The following is a 23,856-nucleotide window of genomic DNA, read 5'->3' as shown; positions in this document are numbered from 1 at the left end:
TACATTGGGTCAAGTAAAATTAGCATAAAACACGCCCACATCACATCCATTTGAATTGCGCGCCCTTACGCCAACAAAGATACACTACGCCGCCGTAACTTACGGCGCAAATTCTTTGAGAATACTGGCCCAGATTCAAGAAGCAATTGCGCCCGTGTAACCATAAGTTACACGGCGCAATTGCTTACTTGCTCCGGTGTAACGAGTGCTCCTGATTCAGGAACCTCGTTACACCGACTGCAGCCTAAAATCTGCGCGGCATAAGGCTCTTATGCCTCGCAGATTTTAGGCTGCATTCTTGCGGGGGCCGATAGGGGGCGCTCCCATTGTGATCAGCATGTAGTATGCAAATTGCATACTACCAACTGATTCACAAACTTGCGCGGGCCCCGCGCAAGCCAGGTACGGAGTTTCCGTACGGCAACTTTAGTGCAAGGCTGCCCCTTCTAATAGTAGGGGCAGCCAATGCTAAAGTATAGCCGCCGCTCCCGCGACGTGAAATTTGAATTTTGCGTAAGTGATTTGTGAATGGCCCTGGACGCCATTCACGTTCACTTTGAAGCAAATGACGTCCTTGCGATGGAGTTTCCCGATGGAGCATGCGCTGTACGCTCGGCGCGGGAGCGCGCCTAATTTATATGATTCCCGACCCCGGCGGGATCATTTAACTTGCACGCGCTTACGCCGGGCAAATTTTCCGGCGCGCCCTCGCAGTAGCTCCGTGAATCGAGGGCAGCGCAAAATATTTGCGGGGGCGCAGGGCAAAATCGTTGCCCTGCTCCCCCGCAAATATCGCGCAAATGTACCTGAATCTGGCCCACTGAAAATACGCTGTACGTTACGGCGGCGTAGTGTATCTGCACCCTTTCTACAACTCTTTCTAATTACTTACTAACACCTTTCATTTCTCTCTACACCCCAAATATCCCCAGCACTGTTACCCCACTACACCCCAGAAACTCCTAGCACTGTGACCCTGAGAAATCCCAGATACTCCCAAGATTATTAGCCCACTACATGTCATGTACACACTGTTACCCCTCTACATTCCTGATACCCACAGCAACAGGACTGCCCAACACCCCTATCACCAGGACACCCCCATCACTGCTACACTCCAGATACCCACAGCACTGTCTGTGACCCCTCTATATCCCAGATACATCCAGCACTGTTATACCCCTGATACCCACAGCACTATAACAACCCTACAGCCCAGATACCCCCATCATTGTGATTCTGCTGTACCCCCAGCACTGTGACCCCTCTACACCCCAGATCCCCCCAGCACTGTGACCCCTCTACACCCCAGATCCCCCCAGCACTGTGACCCCTCTACACCCCAGATCCCCCCAGCACTGTGACCCCTCTACACCCATGATCCCCCCAGCACTGTGACCCCTTTACACGTTGGACACCTCCATCACTGTAACCACTCTACACCCCAGATATTCCTAGCACTGTGACCCCTCTACATCCCTGATACCCCCATCACATTGACCATCCTTTATATCTCAGACACCTTCATCACAATAACCACTCTACACCACAGACACCTCCAACACTGTGACTCTGTTACAGCCCAGATACCCCCAGCACTGGTACCCCACTACACCCCAGATATCCCCAGCACCGGGGCACACCGTATATACTTGATTATAAGCCAAATTTTTCAGCACATTTGTTGGTGCTGAAAATGCCCCCCTCGGCTTATACTCGAGTCACCTTTTTGCGCCTGATCTCCAGGACTTTGTGGACCCGGTACCGACCGTAGGTCCCCTAGACCCCAAGCTTGGCACACATATAGCCCTACTCTTCCTCTACAAGTGTGCAAAGTTTTTTATCCGGGGGACCTACGGCCGGGGAGCACCGATTTTTCAAATTCGGGCATCCTTCCATAGACTCCCATGTTAAACGGTCATTTCTCCGGTAACTTTGGGGACCCGCTACTGGCCAGCTGTAGGTCCCCTGGACCCGAGGCATAGGCACAGTGAGGCATGGGCACAGTGAGGCATGGGCACAGTGAGGCATGGGCACAGTGAGGCATGGACACAGTGAGGCATGGACACAGTGAGGCATTCACATGGACACAGTGAGGCAAAGTGAGGCACAGTGAGGCATGCAGATGGGCACCCTAGGCTTATACTTGAGTCAATAAGTTTCCCCAGTTTTTTGTGGTAAAATTAGGTGCCTCGGCTTATATTTGGGTCGGCTTATACTCAAGTTTATACAGTATGGGCCTGATCCACAAAAGGGATACGCCGGCGTATCTACTGATACGCCGTCGTATCCCTGTTTCTATCTATGGAACTGATCCACAGAATCAGTTTCTCATAGATAGACAGAAGATCCGACATGTGTAAGGGACTTACACTGTCGGATCTTAGGATGCAGTACCGCAGCCGCCGCTGGGGGCATTTCTCGTCGAAATCCAGCGTCGGGTATGCAAATTAGCATTTACGGAGATCCACGAAGCTTTTACGCTTCGTTTTTTCTCCGTAAGTATTAGTTTGCTGTCGCAAAATTAGGGCTGCTTTTACAAAGTGTAAAGTTAGTACACCTTGTAAAAGTAGACCCTTCTTTCCCGCGACGCTGTCAATTATTTTTTTTTTTTTTCCCGCAGCATCTCTTTTTTTCCCCGGCGCGATTCACAAAACTCGGCGTAACGTAATTTCGCGCAATGCACGTCGGGAAAATCGCGTCGGGAGCATGCGCAGTACGTCTGGCGCGGGAGCGGGCCTAATTTAAATGGGACTCGCCCCATTAGATTAGGAACGCCTTGCGCCGGACAGATTTAAGTTACACCGCTCAAAATTTCTAGGTAAGTGCTTTGTGGATCGGGCACTTAGGTAGAGATTTTGCGGCGGTGTAGCTTAAACGGGAAAAATTAAGTTACGCCGGGTTTTTGTGGATCAGGCCCTATATCCCTAGGAGAACCATGTACTGATAGAGGTATGTGGGCTACTATCCTTCTGAAAATGCCAGTTGCCTGGCTACCATGCTAATGCACAGGCTTTGATATTTTCATCTATTCAGGACAAGAATGCAGATCTGGATTTTCCCATAAAATTTCTAATGCCCCGTACACACCATCACTTTATGTGATGAAAAAAAAAAACATTTTCTGTGAAGTAAAAAATGACGTTTTTGAAACTTCAATTTTCAAAGACGAAGTTGCCTACACACCATCGTTTTTCTCACAATGTTCTAGCAAAGCGAGGTTACGTTCTCACCACTTTTTCCATTGAAGCTTGCTTCATAAGTAGCTTCTGGGCATGCGCGGGTGAAAAAACGTCGTTTTGAACGACGTTTTTTGCTACACACGGTCAATTTCTGTGAAGTAAAAGTTGACGTTTTGAAAAACGACACATAAAATTGAAGCATGCTTCAATTTTTTTTGGTCGTTTTTTAGAAGACATAAAACGACGTTTTCCCCCACACACGGTCATTTAAAGTGACGTTTTTAAAAACGTCATTTTTTTTCATCACATAAAGTGATGGTGTGTACGCGGCAGAAGGAGCGAAAGAGCAAGGAGCCAAGAAAGGGAAAATATATATAAAACAAGAATTTTTATGCTGGTGACCTCATATAGAACATCACTTTAAAAAAGTGTAGAAATGTTAAACTAAATGAAAGAAATGGAAGTTTGGTATTCTTTGTCATCTGTAGGTAGCAGTGAATCCGTGACCTGGATAACCTTGTTTTCGCATCAGAACTTTGCGCTCTTGTTTCAGATACTCTTAAATGTCTCCTCAATTACATCGGCACACTTTCTTCTTCTCTCTTTCCGCTAATTTTTGCCGCCTGCTGTGTTCCTCCTGGTAGATTGTAATTCACTTACACTGAATGGAATGTCTGTGTTTTCTAAATTCTCAGGTATTGCTGTCTAAAAATACATGCTGTCGAACCTGCTGTGCTTTGCTGTGCCGGGTCTCTTAGAGCTGAGCCGTGCACTGTGCAAGATGATTGGCTGCCATATTGAAAGGCTTGCGTATGGGACTCACGCTGATTCTACTTTTAGAAACTTATAGCCAATCTAAAGCTGAAACTTTTATTTATTTTCTTCGGTTTTGGATAGAAACAGGGCTAGGCTGAAGGGAAGAACCTGCAACTTATATTACTGCAGTAGTTTGTAGTTAAGGTGGGGATGGGGGGTGCACTTTAACTTGAATGCTAAAAGACCTTTTCCCCCACTCATGTAGGAGGGGTGGGTGCATTTTTGGTCTTGAGTGGTAAAGGACCTTGTCCAACTCATGTAGGAAGAAAGGGGGGTGCATTTTGACCTTGAATGGTAAAGAACCCTTTCCCCTCTCATGTAGGAGGGGAGGTAGGACACTTTGGTCTTGGATGCTAAAGGACCTTGTCTCCACTCATGTAGGAAGGGAGGGGGCACACTTTGTCCTTGGGTGCTAAAAACACATTTTCGCTCATGGAGGATAGGGAGGAGGCACACTTTGGTCTTGGGTGCTAAAGGACCTTGTCCCTACTCATGTGGGTGGAGAGGGGGACACACGTTGGCCTTAGGTGCTAAAGGACCTTGTCCCACTCATGTAGGAAGGAAGGGGGGCACATTAGGTTCTTGTGTGCTAAAAACCCTGTCCCTGCTAATGTAGGATGTGGGCAAACTTTTGTCTTGGGTGATAAAGGACCTTGTCCCACTCATGTAGGTGGGGAGGGGGGAAAACTTTGGCCTTGGGTTCTGAGGACCTTGTCCCACTCATGTAGGTGGGGACTGGGGAGGGGGGCAAGCTTTGGCCTTGGGTTCTGAGGACCTTGTCCCACTCATGTAGGAAGGAGGAGGGGTACATTTTGACCTTGAGATGTAAAGAACATTCCCCCCCCCCCATGTAGGAGGGGAGGTTGTACACTTTGGTCTTGGATGCTAAAGGACCTTGTCTACACTCATGAAGGAAGGGAGGGGGCACACTTTGTCTCTGCTCATGGAGGATAGGGAGGAGGCATGCTTTGGTCTTGGGAGCAAAAGGACCTTGTCCCCATTCATGTAGGTTGGGGGGGGGGGGCACTTTGGTCTTGGGTGCTTAAGCACCTTGTCCCCACTCATGTAGGGAGGGGGACACACTTTGGCCTTAGGTGCTAAAGGACCTTGTCCCCACTCATGTAGGTGGGGAGAGGGGAAAGCTTTGGCCTTGTGTTCTGAGGACCTTGTCCCCACTCATGTAGAAGGGAAGGGGGGTACACTTTGGCCTTGGTGCTAAAGGACCTAGTCTAAATCATGTAGGAGGGGGAAGCACTTTGGCCTTGGGTTCTGAGGACCTTGTCCTCGCCCATGCAGGAGGGGAGGGGGCGGGGTGCACTTTGGCCTTGAGTGGTAAAGGACCTTGTCCCACTCATGTAGGAAGGGAAAGGGGGAACATTTCCCCCCCTCATGTAGGAGGGGAGGTGGGACACTTGGGTCTTGGATGCTAAAGGACCTTGTCTTCACTCACGTAGGAAGGGAGGGGGCACACTTTGTCCTTGGGTGCTAAAAACCCATCTCCGCTCATGGAGGATAGGGAGGAGGCACACTTTGGTCTTGGGTGCTAAAGGACCTTGTCCCCACTCATGTAGATAGAGAGGGGGACACACTTTGGCCTTAGGTGCTGAAGGACCTTGTTTCACTCATGTAGGCAGGAAGGGGGGCACACTAGGTTCTTGGGTGCTAAAGAACCCTGTCCCTGCTCATGTAAGATGGGGCACACTTTGATCTTGGGTGCGAAATGACCTTGTCCCCACTCATGTAGGTGGGGAGGATGGCAAGCTTTGGCCTTGGGTTCTGATTACCTTGTCCCCACTCATGTAGAAGGGAAGGGGGGTACACATTGGCCTTGGGTGCTAAAGGATCTAGTCCAAATCATGTAGGAGTGGGGTGCACTTTGGCCTTGGGTGCTAAAGATACATATGTAGGAGGGGAAGGGGGCTGACGTTGGCCTTCAGTACTAAAGAACCTTGCCCATGCTCATGTAGGAGGGGAGGGGGATGCAAGTTGGCCTTGTCCCACTTATGTAGAAGGGGTTGTATGAAGTTTGTGATGTCAATCCACCAATCTGCTAATATACTTTTGCAAGGGCCTTAATGCCCACCCTGGTCTTTCTCGGTGATCAGGGTAGGACGGGTGGAAGGATCTTCACCATGAAAGTCAAAATAAAACCAGCTGTAGAGGACTTTCAGAAGATTGCTGAAACAGAGTCTAATTAGGACCACCAAGCACACCATCTCCTGTCACCATGTTTGGCACTTGTCCTTTCCGCTGCCCCTTGCCACCGAAATGCTGCTCCATTAAAGGGAAAATGGAGCAATGCAGCAAATTACATTTATCTGAGCATGCAACTCCACCCCCCCCCCCTTACTCCTGAACCATACCAGACCCCAGTTTGCCCCTTAAAATCCTTACAAAGTATGGATTGGGGGGGGGCACGCATTTTTTTTCCAGAATTTTCTATTGCCGGCATTCTTTTATTTACATTCATCTGTCAGCAGGGAAGCCCGCTGACAGCTGACGAGCAATGGGTTGTTAAGGACACGGCGGTCCGGCTTCCCGACCTGCTCCTTAACAACCAGCTATTCTTCTCACAGAATTGTATCGGTCGATCATTTTTCGACCGATCCAAATTCAAAACGTTCTGAAAATTTGGAACTCGTTAGAAAATTTATAAACAAAACGAAACTAAAGCAATTCAGAAACTAATCAGAAAAACTATGGACTAGATTCAGAAAGAAGTTACGCCGGCGTATCTTTTTTCTGTATTCAGAAAGCAAGATACGCCGGAATTTAGCTAAGATACGACCGACGTAAGTCTCTTACGCCGTCGTATCTTAGTTGCATATTTACACTGGCCGCTAGGTGGCGCTTCCGTAGATTTACGCGTAGAATACGCAAATTAGGTAGATACGCCGATTCACAAACGTAGTTGCGCCCGGTGTATCTATATGCGTCGTTTGTGTAAGGCGTCGGGCCGGCCTAAAGTTACCCCTGCTATATGAGGCGTACGCAATGTTAAGTATTGACGTCGGGACAGCGTCGAATATTCCGTCGTTTACGTCGTTTGCGTAAAACGTTCGCGAATAGGGCTTTGCGTAAGTCGAAAGCATTGACTATTTGCGACGTGATTTCGAGCATGCCCACTGGGATACGTCCACGGATGACGCATGCGCCGTTTGAAAACAGCGTCAATTACGTGGGATCATGATCGTTTAACATAAAACACGACCAATACCAGCCAAATTTGAATTAGGCGGGCTTACGCCGACACATTTACACTACGTCGCCGTAACTTAGGGCGCAAGTTCTTTCTGAATACGGAACTTGCGCCCTAAGTTACGGCGGCGTAGTGTATCTGAGATACGCTACGCCCGCCGATAGATACGATAATGTACCTGAATCTAGCCCACAATTAGTAACATAACGAATCTATCCGCAACTAAAAAAAAAAATTCTGTTCTGCACATGTCTACTACCTATTTTTACTGCCCCCCCCCCCCAGCTGCCCATGTGAATGAGCCCATATATAATCACAAATGTGTTTTCTGTTATCTGTTATCCTGTTGTGAACTGATATTATTAAGATTTTGGACTTTTGGATCTTTTGTTTGTCGCTTTCATTATCTTGTTTACACGTGAATTGAATTCTCTCAAATTTTCCCACAGCTCCGAAATATTATCCTCTCACTCCTGCGAACGCAGAACTGATCAAAGACGCCCCCGCAAATATTTATCGGGCTCATTAAACTCGGATTTGGAAAATGAAATCTTGCTAATCTTATTTCAAAACTCTTTTTATTCAACTGTTATTCAGCATTATACAATACAGGTTTTTGTTTTGTTATAAACAAGTTTGTCTTACCTTGATTCCAACCTTTATTTAAAAATAAATATTATCGACGGTGAGTAATGACGAGTCTGATCTGCCTTCGAAGAAAGAAAATGAAAAAAAAAAAAAAATGTACGGACATGAAATAATTTAATAAAAAAAAAAAACAGAAAAAAAAAAAATTAACCCAAACACACACCCTACTTAAAAATATTATTTTTTTTTCATGAGAAGGTTTCTAAACGCAATAAATTTACAGATTGTCATAAAAATAATTGCTCAAAAGTTCGTGCAAAAAGAACAACGATCGCCATCTTGGGAAGGAAATGCCTGATGATTACTGTTTTTCTTTTTTTTTATTCCGTTGATAAATGCGCGCAGCAAGGCGTCAACCAGACTTTTTGTGTGTATGATTTTTAAATTCCTCTTTTTTTTTCTTTTTGTTTTTTAAACTAGATGCAATACTTGGGTGGTTTCCATTTTTTACTTTCGTGTAGGTTCTCCAAAAATACATGTTTTTTTGTTATTTTTTGTAATTTTTTATTTTTTTGTATTTAATATTCATTGTGAAGAGTTTTGCCATGCTTCTTTCAGTCTTTTTCCTGTCCTTTTTTTTTTTTTTCTCGTAAATTTGCAGCTTTCGTAAAGAAGAAGAAGAAGGGGGGAAAGGGAGAAAGGGGAGGTTTTGGATAAGTTCTCTGTGGGCTGTTTGGTTGGTTGAGAGGAATGACTCACAAAATGGTCCATCAGTGGTTAAACAGCAAAAACACAAGCTGATGAAATATCAACAGCAGCATGTAAAGTATGGGGTCGCTGGTCACGCTGGATCCTGTGCCTGCAAGAGAACAGAAAAATGGCGTTATAAAAAAAAAGCGGCAAATTAACCCCTTCATGACCAGGGTCAAAACAAACCTGACATGTGTTAGTAAAACTGTACATATGATTGCAACTACGTTGTGTATCCAGGTGAATTATATTTATTAATTTTTTTCAGGAAAAATTGGGTTTTAATTCGGTGGTAAATTGTAATAGATTTTCTCCTGATTTTTTTTTTTTAATTATCAAAAAAATAATAAAAAAATTATCAAAAATAAAAAATAAAATACTGTCACCAGTCTGTATCCTTGATCACTGCCACACCAGTCATATGAGGGTTGATTTACTAAAACTACATAGCCAGATTCACGTAGACCTGCTTAACGTTAGGCAGGCGTAGCGCATCTCATATACGCTACGCCGCCGTAAGTCAGAGAGGCAAGTGCTGTATTCACACTTGCATCCTAAGTTACGGCGGCGTAGCGTAAATGTGCCGGCCTAAGCGCGCCTAATTCAAATTGTGAAGAGGTGGGCGTGTTTTATGCTAATGAATCGTGACCCGACGTGATTGACGTTTTGATCGAACGGCGCATGCGCCATCCGTGGACGTGTCCCAGTGCGCATGCTCCAAATTACGCCGCAAAGACTTATTGGTTTCGACGTGAACGTAAATTACGCCCAGCCCCATTCACGGACGACTTACGCAAACGACGTAAAAATTTCAAAATTCAACGCGGTTCCGACGTCCATACTTAACATTGGCTGCGCCATCTTTATGGTGGAATACGCCTTACGTAAACGGTGTATCTTTACTGCGACGGGCAAGCGTACGTTCGTGAATAGGCGTATCTCGCTGATTTACTCATTCTAGGCGTAAATCAGCGTACACGCCCCTAGCGGCCGGCGTAAATAGACAGCTAAGATACGACGGCGCCGGCGGTCGTATCTTAGCTAGATTTAAGTGTATCTCAATTTGAGAATACACTTAAATATACGACGGCGCAGATTCAGAGTTACGACGGCGTATCTACTGATACGCCGGCGTAACTCTACCTGAATCTGGCTAAATGTATATCAGGGATCCTGTATGCATACCGTGTATTATATAATGGATCCTGTATGTATACAATGTATATCAGGGATCCTGTATGTATACAATGTATTATATAATGGATCCTGTATGTATACAATGTATATCAGGGATCCTGTATGTATACAATGTATTATATAATGGATCCTGTATGTATACAATGTATTATATAATGTATCCTGTATGTATACAATGTATTATATAATGGATCCTGTATGTATACAATGTATTCTGTGCAAATGGGGAGAAATTCTGGACAGCCGCACTCCAAAAAAAGTTTTTGCCTTTATTCAAAAAATTGATTCAAAAATACATGTCACAGCAGATCAGAACGGACAGAAAACTGACGCGTTTCACACTAACAAACAGTGCTTAGTCATAGCTATGACTAAAATTTCTTTGCATTGTTATATGCACCTGGGGCTTCCAATCTGGAGGAGAGGTTTTTACCTTTGTTTGACCTGCCTGGAGCGGTGATATCCCTTTCTCTACAATGTATTATACAATGGATCATGTAAGTATACAATGTATTCTATAATTGATCCTCTATGTATACAATTATATAATGGATCCTCTATGTATACAACATACTGAATAATAAAGGATAAAGGGCCCTGGGATCAGTGGGAAGCACCCTGGGACCAGAGGAAAGATCCCAGGACCAATGGAAAGGGGCCTTGGAGGTCAGGCGGGGGGGGCTTCATGGCTTCTTACAGCAGATCCCTGAAAGATCTAAAAGCCAGGATCCCCAGGACCAATGGAAAGGGCCCTGTAGGTCAGGTAGGGGGGGGGGGGGGCACCATTGCTTCTTACATCAGGGCCCTGAAGGATCTAGTTACGCCTCTGATATCAGAACTTTATTCATTTAGACTTGTAGGTGGATTCAGAAAGACCGCCTTAACGTTGCGGCGGCGTAGCGTATTGTGTTTACACTACGCTGCCGTAAGTTAGCGTTACGTCCAGCCCTATTCACGGACGACTTACGCAAATGACGTAAAATTTTCAAATTTCGACGCGGGAACAACGGCCATACTTAACATTACTAGTCCAACTATTTGATGGAATAACTATACGCCTGAAAATGCCTTACGTAAACGGCGTATCTGTACTGCGTCGGCCGGGCGTACGTTTGTGAATCGGCGTATCTAGTGATTTACATATTCTACGCCGATCGCAATGGAAGCGCCACCTAGCGGCCAGCCTAAAAATTACACGTTAAGATACGACGGTGTAAGACACTTACGTCGCTCGTATCTGAGCCTAATTTAAGCGTATCTGGCTACCAGAATACGCTTAAATTTGCATCGGCGCAGATTCAGACTTAGGCTGGCGTATCTACTGATACGCCAAGTCTTTCTGAATCCACCTATTGTAATGTTACTGAAAGGTCTACTATCATTTTGGGCCTTGTCAAATTGTGAAAGGAAGCATATAATACCACCTAGTGGCTAGAAATGGTAAATACCAAACCTTCACCTGCAGTAATTCCTATTTGCCCAACTGAACAAAAAATAAAACATATTTGCAATTTTCGGTGGCTTTGAACATAATAAATATATACAAAACCTTACACATTCTCTTTACATAAAAAAAAAACAAAAAAAAAAAACACATATTGTTATTATATGTATCACGGACAGCGCATTCCTATATTCCACCAAACACTATAATAAATCAGCGAAAAATACGCTTTGATTCCCGCAACGCCTGGATCCAATTTTTCTGCAGAATAAAGGTAAATGACGGGGCTGTGAGCACATAACTGATACCTGTGGCAGCATTTGGCTTCCTATACATTAGTCATAGCAGTTGCCACATATTGTGTCTGCAGATGTAATTTCAATTTGTGCGCTCAGGCAGGTCATGTGTACTGGCTTGAAACCACACATTACATTCAATTACTCTTTTGCACATGTTCCCTTATAGAAAGCTGCACACACCGCACGGTAAAATCACCGAGCTGAGCCTCGTAATGAGAAGTAAACATGTCACCATTCCCACCGCTATTTGCTTAGCTGTAGAATTGCAAATAAGGCCTGATCAGACGCCTGCGAGCGCGGGGCCCTGGAGAGAGCGGCTGGGAAATGGGTAGAAGGCGAAGAGGCCCTGTCATTGGTAGCTGCAAGATGCTGATGGGAACTAATGAATGCCGGCCTTGTGAAATGCGTCAGCCATCATCTATTATCTGGAGGGTAGTCATGGCAAAAATGATAACATAAAGTGTATCTAAAGCCAAAATCATTTTTTTTACTATGTTCTCATATAAAATCATACCTCACTGTATAGGAGTTGTAAAGGAAAACATTTTTTTTGCTGAAATGACTATTTACAGGGTATAGAGACATAATAGTTAACTGATTCCTTTAAAAAATGATTAAAAATAGAAAAAAAATCAATCATATAATGTACCTACAGTTTCAGTTTCGTTTTTCCATGACGTTTCATGCTTCTGTGATGAACAGAGCCAATACAGGGCAGTGATGATTTGGAAAACGAAACTGATTGGTGCTGTGGGGTTTTAGACACACATAGCTAGATTCAGAGAGAGTTAGGCCGGCGTATCAGTAGATACGCCGACCTAACTCAGAATCTGCGCCGACCTATGTTTAAGTGTATTCTCAAACAGAGATACGCTTAAACATATCTAAGATACGACGGCTTGCGCCATCCTATCTTAGGTTGCAATATTTCTGCTGGCCGCTAGGTGGCGCTTCCATTACGGTCGGCGTAGAATATGCAAATCACTAGATACGCCTATTCACGAACGTACGCCCGGCCGCCGCAGTACATTTACGCCGTTTACGTAATAGATAGGCCGCCTAAAGTTAAAGCTGGGCCCTAGGTGGTGTAGCCAATGTTAAAGTATGGCCGCCGTTCCCGCGTCGAAATTCAAAATTTTTACGTTGTTTGCGTAAGTCGTCCGTGAATAGGGATTTACGTTGTTTACGTCCACGTCAAAATCAATAGGCCCGTGCCGCGTACTTAGCCGCAATGCACACTGGGAAATGTAGGCGCCCGGCGCATGCGCAGTTAAAAAAAACGTCAAAAACGTCGGGTCAAGCTCCATTAACATAAAACATGCCCCCTTAGCTAAATTTGAATTAGGCGCCCTTACGCCCGCCCGATTTAGGCTACGCCACCGTAACTTAGCAGGCAAGTACATTGTGAATCATGTACTTGCCTCGCTAACTTACGGCGGCGTAGCTTAAATGCCTTAAGCTACGCCGCCTTAAAGTTGCAGCCAGGTATGTGAATCTACCTAACAGTAATCACACCTCCTTGATTAGTGACCACAGAGAGAAAGCTCCCATGACTTTTTTCATCAGGAAACAGACTGTTCAGAACAGAGAATTACAGCAAAATCAAAGCAAAAACGAACAATGAGGACATTAAACCAGGACTGCAGTAAGGTAAAGGAAGCTATTTAGCTAAAAAATAAAAATGTCCTTTAGTGACCCTTTAAGCCAATCTCTTTTTGTTAATCTTTTGCAAAGTTTCTTACAGGGAGATCCCGCCAGTAACATCACTTCCTGTATCAGGCTGACAACGCCAAGTTACTGTTTTGCGATTGGCAGCAGTTTTGACACATACCTGGCAATGTATTTTTAATTACACTCAGTCAATCCTATTTGGGAACACTCAGTATTACTCACCTTAATCGATTGTCTTACAACGTCTGGCATCTTCTGGAATGAAATGTAGAAGGGTACCTCTAGCAGTACCCATGGTATGCTGCAGTAGCCATTCGCAGAGATACATCACTCTTCAGGGGTGGAATGTGGGGCGTTACCTCTAGCAGCACCCACAGTCACAGATTGGTATGCAGAGCTACATCACTCTTCAGGGGTGGAGTGTGGATGGTACATCTAGCCCTGCCTACAGTCAAAGACCAGCATTTGTACAGGCTTCGATCTTTAGAAGAGGAATTTGTGTGGGGACCTATAGCATCACCTATGGTCAAAGACCATAATACAAAGGGGCTTTGCTCTTCAGGGGTGGAATGTGGGCAGGTACCTTTGGCAACACCCACAAAGAACATCATGCAGAGGGGCTTTGCTCTTCATTGGTGGAACGTGGACAGGTACTTCTGACAACACCCACAGTCAAAGACCATCATGCAGAGTGGCTTTGCTCTTCAGGGGTGGAACGTGGACAGGTTCTTTTAACAACACCCACAAAGAACATCATGCAGAGGGGCTTTGCTCTTCAGGGGTGGAACGTGGACAGGTACTTCTGACAACACCCACAGTCAAAGACCATCATGCAGAGTGGCTTTGTTCTTCAGGGGTGGAACGTGGGCAGGTACTTCTGACAACACCCACAGTCAAAGACCATCATGCAGAGTGGCTTTGCTCTTCAGGGGTGGAACGTGGGCAGGTACTTCTGGCAACACACACAGTCAAAGACCATCATGCAGAGTGGCTTTGCTCTTCATTGCTAGAATGTGGGCAGGTACTTCTGACAACACCCACAGTCAAAGACCATTATGCAGAGTGGCTTTGCTCTTCAGGGGTGGAATGTGGGCAGGTACTTCTGACAACACCCACAGTCAAAGACCATCATGCAGAGTGGCTTTGCTCTTCAGGGGTGGAATGTGGGCAGGTACTTCTGGCAACACCCACAGTCAAAGACCATCATGCAGAGTGGCTTTGCTCTTCAGGGGTGGAATGTGGGCAGGTTCTTTTGGCAACACCCAAAGCCGACGAAAATTCCAAATATGCTTTATTTAGAATAGGTAAAAGAATATGCATCGGCCTAAACTGAGTAAAAAGAAAAAAACATTTTTATATCTTTTTTGGGGATATTTATTATAGCAAAAAGTAAAAAATAATGTTTTTTTTTTTTCAAAATTGTCGCTCTATTTTTGTTTATAGCGCAAAAAATAAAAACCGCAGAGGTGATCAAATACCACCAAAAGAAAGCTCTATTTGTGGGGAAAAAAGGGCGCCAATTTTGTTTTGGAGCCACGTCGCACGACCGCGCAATTGTCAGTAAAAGCGACGCAGTGCCGAATGGCAAAAAGGGGCCAGGTCCTTTACCTGCATATTGGTCCGGGGCTTAAGTGGTTAAAAAATATATAATGTTTGGGGGTTCTAAGTAGTTTTCTAGCAAAAAAAGATGTTTTTTTTTACATGTAGGAGAGGAATGTCGAATTGTCCCGGACTGGAAGCGATTAAATGTCAGGAGGGTTATGGAAGCTCCTTTAGCGATCCTGGACCTGTTCTTGTACCAAACACACCCTCTAAATAAATAAAAGCCTGTAGAGGTTATTTTTCACCTTTGAGCGAAATTGAACTTCTGCTTTGTCAAAATTTTTGCTAACGAGCTAAATCAGTAATTTGGCTGCAAAAAGATCCGTCCGCTCATTCTGCGCCATATGTAACAAGCAGACCAATAAACGGCTAAATCTAATAAATGTAATAAGGTAAAGAATAATGAAAAAAAACAAATCCCTCCAGATGGCGCTCTTGCTCCCTCTATAAAGCTGCAATAAAGTGAATTACTGCGGCTGTCACGCTTGATTGGACAGAACCTTATATGTGTAGAAATGTATTAGACATGCGGTATGTAGGGGCTCCCATTCGGCTATTACAATGTATACATTTATTTTTTATGAAGTAGATATATATGTATCATTTGTAGGATCCACAGGCTGTAAAGGCCTCATTACAGTGAACACGTCCTCAGTCATTTTTTATTTATTTATTATAGAAAGAGGGAATTATTAGAGCGATGCTTTGATTCCCCCCCCCCCCCCATGATGATGACACTCCGATCATAAAAGAAAAAGACGTTCTGTTTCAAAGTAGAATCAATCACTTGTATTGAAAAGCATGTTCTCTATTTAAAGGGCAAGTTCCCCTTTTCATGAAAAATACAACGGGCTAGATTCAGCAAAGAATTACGCCGGCGTATCCATAGATACGCCGTGTAAATTCAAAGCTGCGCCGGCGTATCTACTTTCTTTTTTTTTTTTAAGTGTATTTTGTGCGTGTACTCGAGAGAGGAGCCGGACTTAGGAGTAGGCAGGCCTCCCCCAGAGGCAATCTGCCACCTTTCTCCATGCCCCGGGTGGCAATGGCGGGTGTGTGAGGGGGTCCTCCCACACAACCCGCCCTACCTGCTCCGCTTTGAAGCCCAACGGGGCAGAGGGACTCCCTATAAGGGAGTGAGAGGATCTAGCCCGCTCAACCAGCCCCGTTAGTCCTTTGCCTCTCTATTTAGAGACCCGTGGTCAAAGTGCGTGCATGTTAATCTAATTTCGAGTGCGTGTGTAAGTGTGGTGGTTTTTGTGGGAGGGAGGTGGGCATACTAAGCGCAGGCTTACCTCGCATAGCACACCCACCGGGAGCCAGGCTGAGACCACCAAACTCAATTCACATGTAGCCGAGACCGGGATCCGAACCTCTAGCTGCAGAGGTGAATGGCTTATCAGCGCAGTGCCAATCGCGTTGAGCTACCGCAGCTCCCGGCGTATCTACTTTCTGTATTCAGAAAGCTAGATACGCCGGCATTAGCCTAAGATCCGACTGGCGTAAGTCTCTTACGCCGTCGTATCTTAGGGTGCATTCTCACGCTTGCCGCTAGGTGGCGCTCCCATCGTTTTCGGCGGAGAGTATGCAAATTACCTAGATACGCCGATTCACAAACGTACATGCGCCCGGCGGTAGTTTTTTACGTCGTTTGCGTAAGGCTTTTTCGGCGTAACATTGTGCTGGCTTCTATGAGGCGCACGCAATGTTAAGTATGGACGTCGTTCCCACTACGATTTTAGATTTTTTTTTACGTCGTTTGCGAATAGGGCTGGACGTAATTTACGTTCAAGTCGAAAACCAATGACGTCCTTGCGACGTCATTTGGAGCAATGCACACTGGGATATGTAGACGGTAGGCGCATGCGCCGTTCGTACAAAACGTCAATCACGTCAGGTCAACACACATTAACATAAAACACGCCCCCCCTTACACATTTGAATTACGCGAGCTTACGCCAGGCCCTATTTACGCTACGCCGCCGCAACTTACGGAGCAAGTGCTTTGTGAATACTGCACTTACTCCTGTAAGTTGCGGCGGCCTAGCGTAAATACGATACGCTGCGCCGCCGTTAGATTGCGCGCCCCTACCTGAATCTAGCCCAAAGGAGACAAGATTCCAAATACTGTATCTCCATCACCCTTTCGGACCCGTCACGCCCTGTGCTGCGCGTGTAGCGGTCTGCACACCGTACCCCGTGATACACAATGCCCCGGCATGAGCATCCCCCAAAAAGCTTGTAATGGCAAGAGCTCATTGGTCACGTGACCATGCTAGTCATAGAGGGGAGCGTGCCCACTCCATGACTACACAAATGCGTGCATTCTCCCCCCCCCCCTGTGACTGTACAAATGTGTGCATGCTCCACTTGATGACTATACATAAGAGTGCACGCTCCCCCTATGACTATACCAATGCATGCAAGCTTTCCTCCTTGACAATACAAATGCATCCATGCTCCCCTCCATGATTAGAACTGTCATGTGACCAATGAGCATTTGTATATCCATGGACGGGAGCGTGCACACATTTGTATATCCATGGACAGGAGCGTGCACGCATTTGTATATCCATGGACGGGAGCGTGCACGCATTTGTATATCCATGGACGGGAGCGTGCACGCATTTGTATATCCATGGACAGGAGCGTGCACGCATTTGTATATCCATGGACGGGAGCGTGCACGCATTTGTATATCCATGGACAGGAGCGTGCACGCATTTGCACAGTCATGCAGAGAAGCATGCATGCATATATATATATATATATATATATATATATATATATATATATATACTGTATAGTGCACACATTTGTACAGTCATGGAGGGAGCGTGCACGCATATATATATAGTAAGAGCGTGCACACATTTGTACAGTCATGGAGGGATTTGTGTGTGCATGTATTTGTATAGCCATGGACAAGAGCGTGCACGCATATACTGTATATATAGTCATGGAGGGAAACATGCACACATGACATTTGTACAGTCATGGAGGGAGCGTGCATGCATATATATTGTTATGGAGGGGAGCGCGCATACATTTGTACAGTCATGAAGGGGAGCATGCACACATTTGTACAGTCATGAAGGGGAGCATGCACACATTTGTACAGTCATGGAGGGAACATGGAAATATATAGTCATGGAGGGGAGCGTGCACACATTTGTACAGTCATGGAGGGGAGCGTGCATGCATAAATATTCATAGAGGGGAGTGCGCACACATTTGTATAGTCATAGAGGGGAGCGTGCACGCATATATAGCCATGGAAGGGAGCGTGCGCGCATATATATATATATATATATAGCCATGGAGGGGAGTGTGCAGACATTTGTATAGCCATAGACAGGAGCGTGCACGCATATGCTGTATATATAGTCATGGAGGGAACCGTGCACACATTTGTATAGTCATAGAGGGGAGTGTGCACGCATAAATATTTTATAGAGGGGAGTGTGCACGCATAAATATTCATAGAGGGGAGTGCGCACACATTTGTATAGTCACAGAGGGGAGCGTGCACGCATATATAGCCATGGAAGGGAGCGTGCGCGCATATATATATCCATGGAGGGGAGTGTGCAGGTATATATATATAGCCATGGAGGTGAGCGTGCACACATATATATAGCCATGGAGGGGAGCGTGCAAGTATATATATAGCCATGGAGGGGAGCGTGCACGCATATATATAGCCATGGAGGGGAGCGTGCAGGTATATATATATAGCCATGGAGGTGAGCGTGCACACATATATATAGCCATGGAGGGGAGCGTGCAAGTATATATATAGCCATGGAGGGGAGCGTGCACGCATATATATAGCCATGGAGGGGAGCGTGCAGGTATATATATATAGCCATGGAGGTGAGCGTGCACACATATATATAGCCATGGAGGGGAGCGTGCAAGTATATATATAGCCATGGAGGGGAGCGTGCACACATATATATAGCATGGAGGGGAGCGTGCACGCATATAAAGCCATGGAGGGGAGTGTGCAGGTATATATATAGCCATGGAGGGGAGCGTGCAGGTATATATATAGCCATGGAGGGGAGCGTGCAGGTATATATATAGCCATGGAGGGGAGTGTCCATGCATATATATAGCCATGGAGGGGAGCGTGCACGCATATATATATATATAGAGAGAGCCATCGAGGGGAGCGTCCATGCATATATATAGCCATGGAGGGGAGCGTGCACGCATATATATATATAGAGAGAGCCATCGAGGGGAGTGTGCATGCATATATATAGCCATGGAGGGGAGCGTGCACGCATATATAGCCATGGAGGGGAGTGTGCTAAAATCTAGGCGATCCTCACACGCCGTCTCTGGTAACGGCACGCTCGATGCCTCCGTTCTTTGTTTTGATCTCGAGAGACGACATTTTTAATTTTCGCCATTTGTAAAACTATTATCATCATCAGACGGGAAAGTTTGACTTTTTATATTTTTTTTTCACGGAAGAAGAGGAGAGGCAATAAATTATTTTCAAAGGTTTGACAATATATTCGTTATCAGCCGTGGGGCCCCGCGAAGCCACCTGACTGTCAGCGGCTTGATGTATTGTTTCGGCAGAAATGTCATCACTCGTCCAAAACTCGGCGTTGGGAGCGGAAGGGACACTTGAGCAGAAGGGCAGCCGTGACACTGACGGATACGGGAGACTCGGATTTCACGCCGGCCTTGATTAGCTCTGTATTTTAGGGGACGTTGTCACGGGGGAATACAATCGCAGCTTGGCTTTGAAATATGTTTTTGACAGCTCGGCGCGATAATTCTCCAGACTAGCGGCAGTATATTAAAAGAGAATGTTTACCCTTTCAATTTTATTTTTAGCTATCTATGTGCGAGAGATCAGCTTAGAGCGGACAAAAATAATAATAATACAAAAAAAAAATGAATAGTCCACAAAAAGCTAAAATAAAAAAAGTAGCTTTTGCTTTTTTTTCTATTTTGCAGCTGTTCCAAGCAGTACTGCTTTTCCACCACTAGATGGCCTCACTCTTGACAGCATGCACTGCTTAAGATAGAATCAGCTACTTATGCTAGCTGTATTTAAAAAAAATCGAAATATATTTATCCAAATACAAAACTGCATTAACATGGTGTGAATTTTACACCTGCCTGGAGTTCCCCTTTAACTGATCCGGGGTTAATAATGTTTTATAAAGGTCCGCGCTAATGTTAATCTGGCCGACGTTCCCGGTGAGCACAAGTGACGCCGTCTGCGTAACAATATAAATTCCCGAGCAGATGGATCCAGAATTGAGCAACAGACTCTTCCCACCTACACTTGTTCCCGCCGAACAATGCGCTTTTGTTTCTTAGGCTTTGGCTCCTGTACTTTCCATTCATTACCTGCTGACTGTAAATGGCAGGATTGTCATGATGCTAAATATGCTATTGAAGAGGTAGGAAAAATGTATCCAGAAATATCACAGACCTGAACATTTCCCAATAGGGTACTGGCCTTTAGGGTACTATTCTATCCACTCAACAATGAGGCACCATTCCACCCACTGACACCAATGATGGGTCACTATTCCTCCCACTGATACCAATAATGGGACACTATTCCTCCCACTGACACCAATGATGGGACACTATTCCTCCCACTGACACCAATGATGGGACACTATTCCCCCCACTGACACCAATGATGGGTCACTATTCCTCCCACTGACACCAATGATGGGACACTATTCCTCCCACTGACACCAATGATGGGTCACTATTCCTCCCACTGACACCAGTGATGGGTCACTATTCCTCCCACTGACACCAATGATGGGTCACTATTTCTCCCACTGACACCAATGATGGGACACTATTCCTCCCACTGACACCAATGATGGGTCACTATTCCTCCAGCTGACACCAATGATGGGACACTATTCATCCCACTGATACCAATAATGGGACACTATTCATCCCACTGACACCAATGATGGGTCACTATTCCTCCCACTGACACCAATGATGGGTCACTATTCCTCCCACTGATACCAATGATGGGTCACTATTCCTCCCACTGATACCAATGATGGGACACTATTCCTCCCACTGACACCAATGACGGGGCACTATTCCACCCACTGACACCAATGATGGGACACTATTCCTCCCACTGACACCAATGATGGGTCACTATTCCTCCCACTGATACCAATGATGGGTCACTATTCCTCCCACTGACACCAATGATAGGTCACTATTCCTCCCACTGACACCAATGATGGGTCACTATTCCTCCCACTGATACCAATGATGGGACACTATTCCTCCCACTGACACCAATGACGGGTCACTATTCCACCCACTGACACCAATGATGGGTCACTATTCCTCCCACTGATACCAATGATGGGACACTATTCCTCCCACTGACACCAATGATGGGACACTATTCCTCCCACTGACACCAATGATGGGTCACTATTCCTCCCACTGATACCAATGATGGGTCACTATTCCTCCCACTGACACCAATGATGGGACAATATTCCTCCCACTGACACCAATGATGGGTCACTATTCCTCCACTGATACCAATGATGGGTCACTATTCCTTCCACTGACACCAATGATGGGTCACTATTCCTTCCACTGACACCAATGATGGGTCACTATTCCTCCCACTGATACCAATGATGGGACACTATTCTTCCCACTGACACCAATGATGGGTCACTATTCCTTCCACTGACACCAATGATGGGTCACTATTCCTCCCACTGATACCAATGATGGGACACTATTCTTCCCACTGACACCAATGATGGGACAATATTCCTCCCACTGACACCAATGATGGGTCACTATTCCTCCCACTGACACCAATGATGGGTCACTATTCCTCCCACTGATACCAATGATGGGTCACTATTCCTCCCACTGATACCAATGATGGGTCACTATTCCTTCCACTGACACCAATGATGGGTCACTATTCCTTCCACTGACACCAATGATGGGTCACTATTCCTCCCACTGACACCAATGATGGGTCACTATTCCTCCCACTGATACCAATGATGGGACAATATTCCTCCCACTGACACCAATGATGGGTCACTATTCCTCCCACTGATACCAATGATGGGACACTATTCTTCCCACTGACACCAATGATGGGTCACTATTCCTTCCACTGACACCAATGATGGGTCACTATTCCTCCCACTGATACCAATGATGGGACACTATTCTTCCCACTGACACCAATGATGGGTCACTATTCCTCCCACTGATACCAGTGATGGGACACTATTCCCCCCACTGACACCAATGATGGGACACTATTCCTCCCACTGACACCAATGATGAAGATCAGTAATTTCCCCTAGTGAGACCACCCCCCTACAGTTAGAACACACCCAGGGAACATACTTAACCCCTTCCCCGCCCCCTAGTGTTAACTCCTTCTCTGCCAGTGGCATTTTTATAGCACTGATCGCTATAAAAATGCCAATGGTCCCAAAAATGTGTCCGAAGTGTCCGCCATAATGTCGCAGTACCGAAAAAAAATCGCTGATCGCCGCCATTACTAGTAAAAAAAAAATATTAATAAAAATGCCATAAAACTATCCCCTATTTTGTAAACGCTATAACTTTTGTGCAAACCAATCAATAAACGCTTATTGCGTTTTTTGTTTTTTTTACAAAAAATATGTAGAAGAATACATATCGGCCTAAACTGAGGAAACATTTTTTTTTTATATATATTTTTGGGGATATTTATTTTGGTAAAAAGTAAAAAATATTCATTTTTTTCAAAATTGTCGCTCTATTTTTGTTTATAGCGCAAAAACTAAAAACCGCAGAGGTGATCAAATACCACCAAAAGAAAGCTCTATTTGTGGGGAAATAAGGACGCCAATTTTTTTTGGGAGCCACGTCGCACGATTGTCAGTTAAAGCGACGCAGTGCCAAATCGCAAAAAGTGCTCTGGTCTTTGACCAGCAATATGGTCCGGGGCTTAGGTGGTTAAGCAGTGTTGAGGTGTCGTGGTTGGGTGCAGAAGTATGGTTTGTATTATGCTGAGAAGTTAATTCCCTTCAAGATGTGGCCAAACATGATCCTCATGTGCGGGGAGAGCGGCGTGCTTCTCATATAATGTCTAATCAGAGATATTCTGGTCCTCTGATTGGCCCGTATCTCAGGCTTTCGCGGCTCTCTATGTCGATGCGTTTAATGCAATCAGGGGTGGCGGAGGGTGGGAATTATCGGGGGCATTGGTGGCCTTGCTGCAATTAAATGACGTGGGGCAGCTGCACAAACGATGCTAATCAGGCTCCTGACGAAAGCAGAATCCAAATCAAAGATGAGATCAGTCCGAAGAAGAGAGCATGCTGGGAATGGATATATTTAGGATGATTGACCAAGAAAAATTCCCCCTTGTCCCACCGCTTCAGTCCCCGGAAGATTTTACCCTCCTCCTGACCGGAGCACTTTTTACAATTTGGCACTGCGTCGCTACCCTACAATAAATCACAGTACCTTATAGTACCCTACAATTAAGCGCAGTACCCCAAAAGAAAAAGTACAATATTCTATAAAAAAAAGTATGGTATCCCGTAATAATGTGCAGTGCCCTACAACAACAAACTTTACCCTATAGTAAAGTACAATACTCTATCATAAAGTACAGTATCCAAAATCAAAGCACAACACCTCTTCATAAAGTACAGTACCTCATAGTAAAATACAATACCCTACAATAAAAACAGTACCCTGTAGTAAAGTACAATATTCTCAAATAATGTACAGCATCCCACATTAAAGTACAATACACTGTATCCAACAGCAAAGTACAATTACTTTATAATAAAGTACAGTACCCAATAGTAAAATACAAAACCCTACAATATAGAACAGTACCCCATAGTAAAGTGCAATACTCTATAATAAAGTACAGTAACCCATAGTAAAATACAAAACCCTACAATATAAAACAGTACCCCATAGTAAAGTGCAATACTCTATAATAAAGTACAGTATCCAATATTAAAGCACAATACCCTATGATAAAATACACATAGTACATACACAACCCTACAATAAAGAATGGAATCCAGTAGTAGAGTA

The 23,856-nt window shown here is 45.1% G+C and overlaps 1 protein-coding gene across 4 annotated transcripts in view; it reads right to left on the bottom strand.

Annotated features, from left to right (window-relative positions):
* Positions 1 to 7,758: 7,758 nt before the first annotated feature.
* Positions 7,759 to 23,856, bottom strand: part of VSTM2B (V-set and transmembrane domain containing 2B) — an 80,204-nt gene continuing 64,106 nt past the window's right edge. For all 4 annotated transcript variants that reach the window (XM_040329482.1, XM_040329483.1, XM_040329480.1 and 1 more), the window contains one exon: positions 7,759 to 8,644. In XM_040329482.1, the coding sequence (XP_040185416.1) occupies positions 8,556 to 8,644 (89 nt within the window). In that variant the 3' untranslated portion in view covers positions 7,759 to 8,555. The remainder of the gene's footprint in view (positions 8,645 to 23,856) is intronic.

Source organism: Rana temporaria, chromosome 11 (assembly GCF_905171775.1).
Source record: "Rana temporaria chromosome 11, aRanTem1.1, whole genome shotgun sequence".
Taxonomy (NCBI): Eukaryota; Metazoa; Chordata; class Amphibia; order Anura; family Ranidae; genus Rana; species Rana temporaria.
Note: the sequence above shows the minus strand (reverse complement) of the source record. Positions and strands in the feature narration are given on the sequence as shown.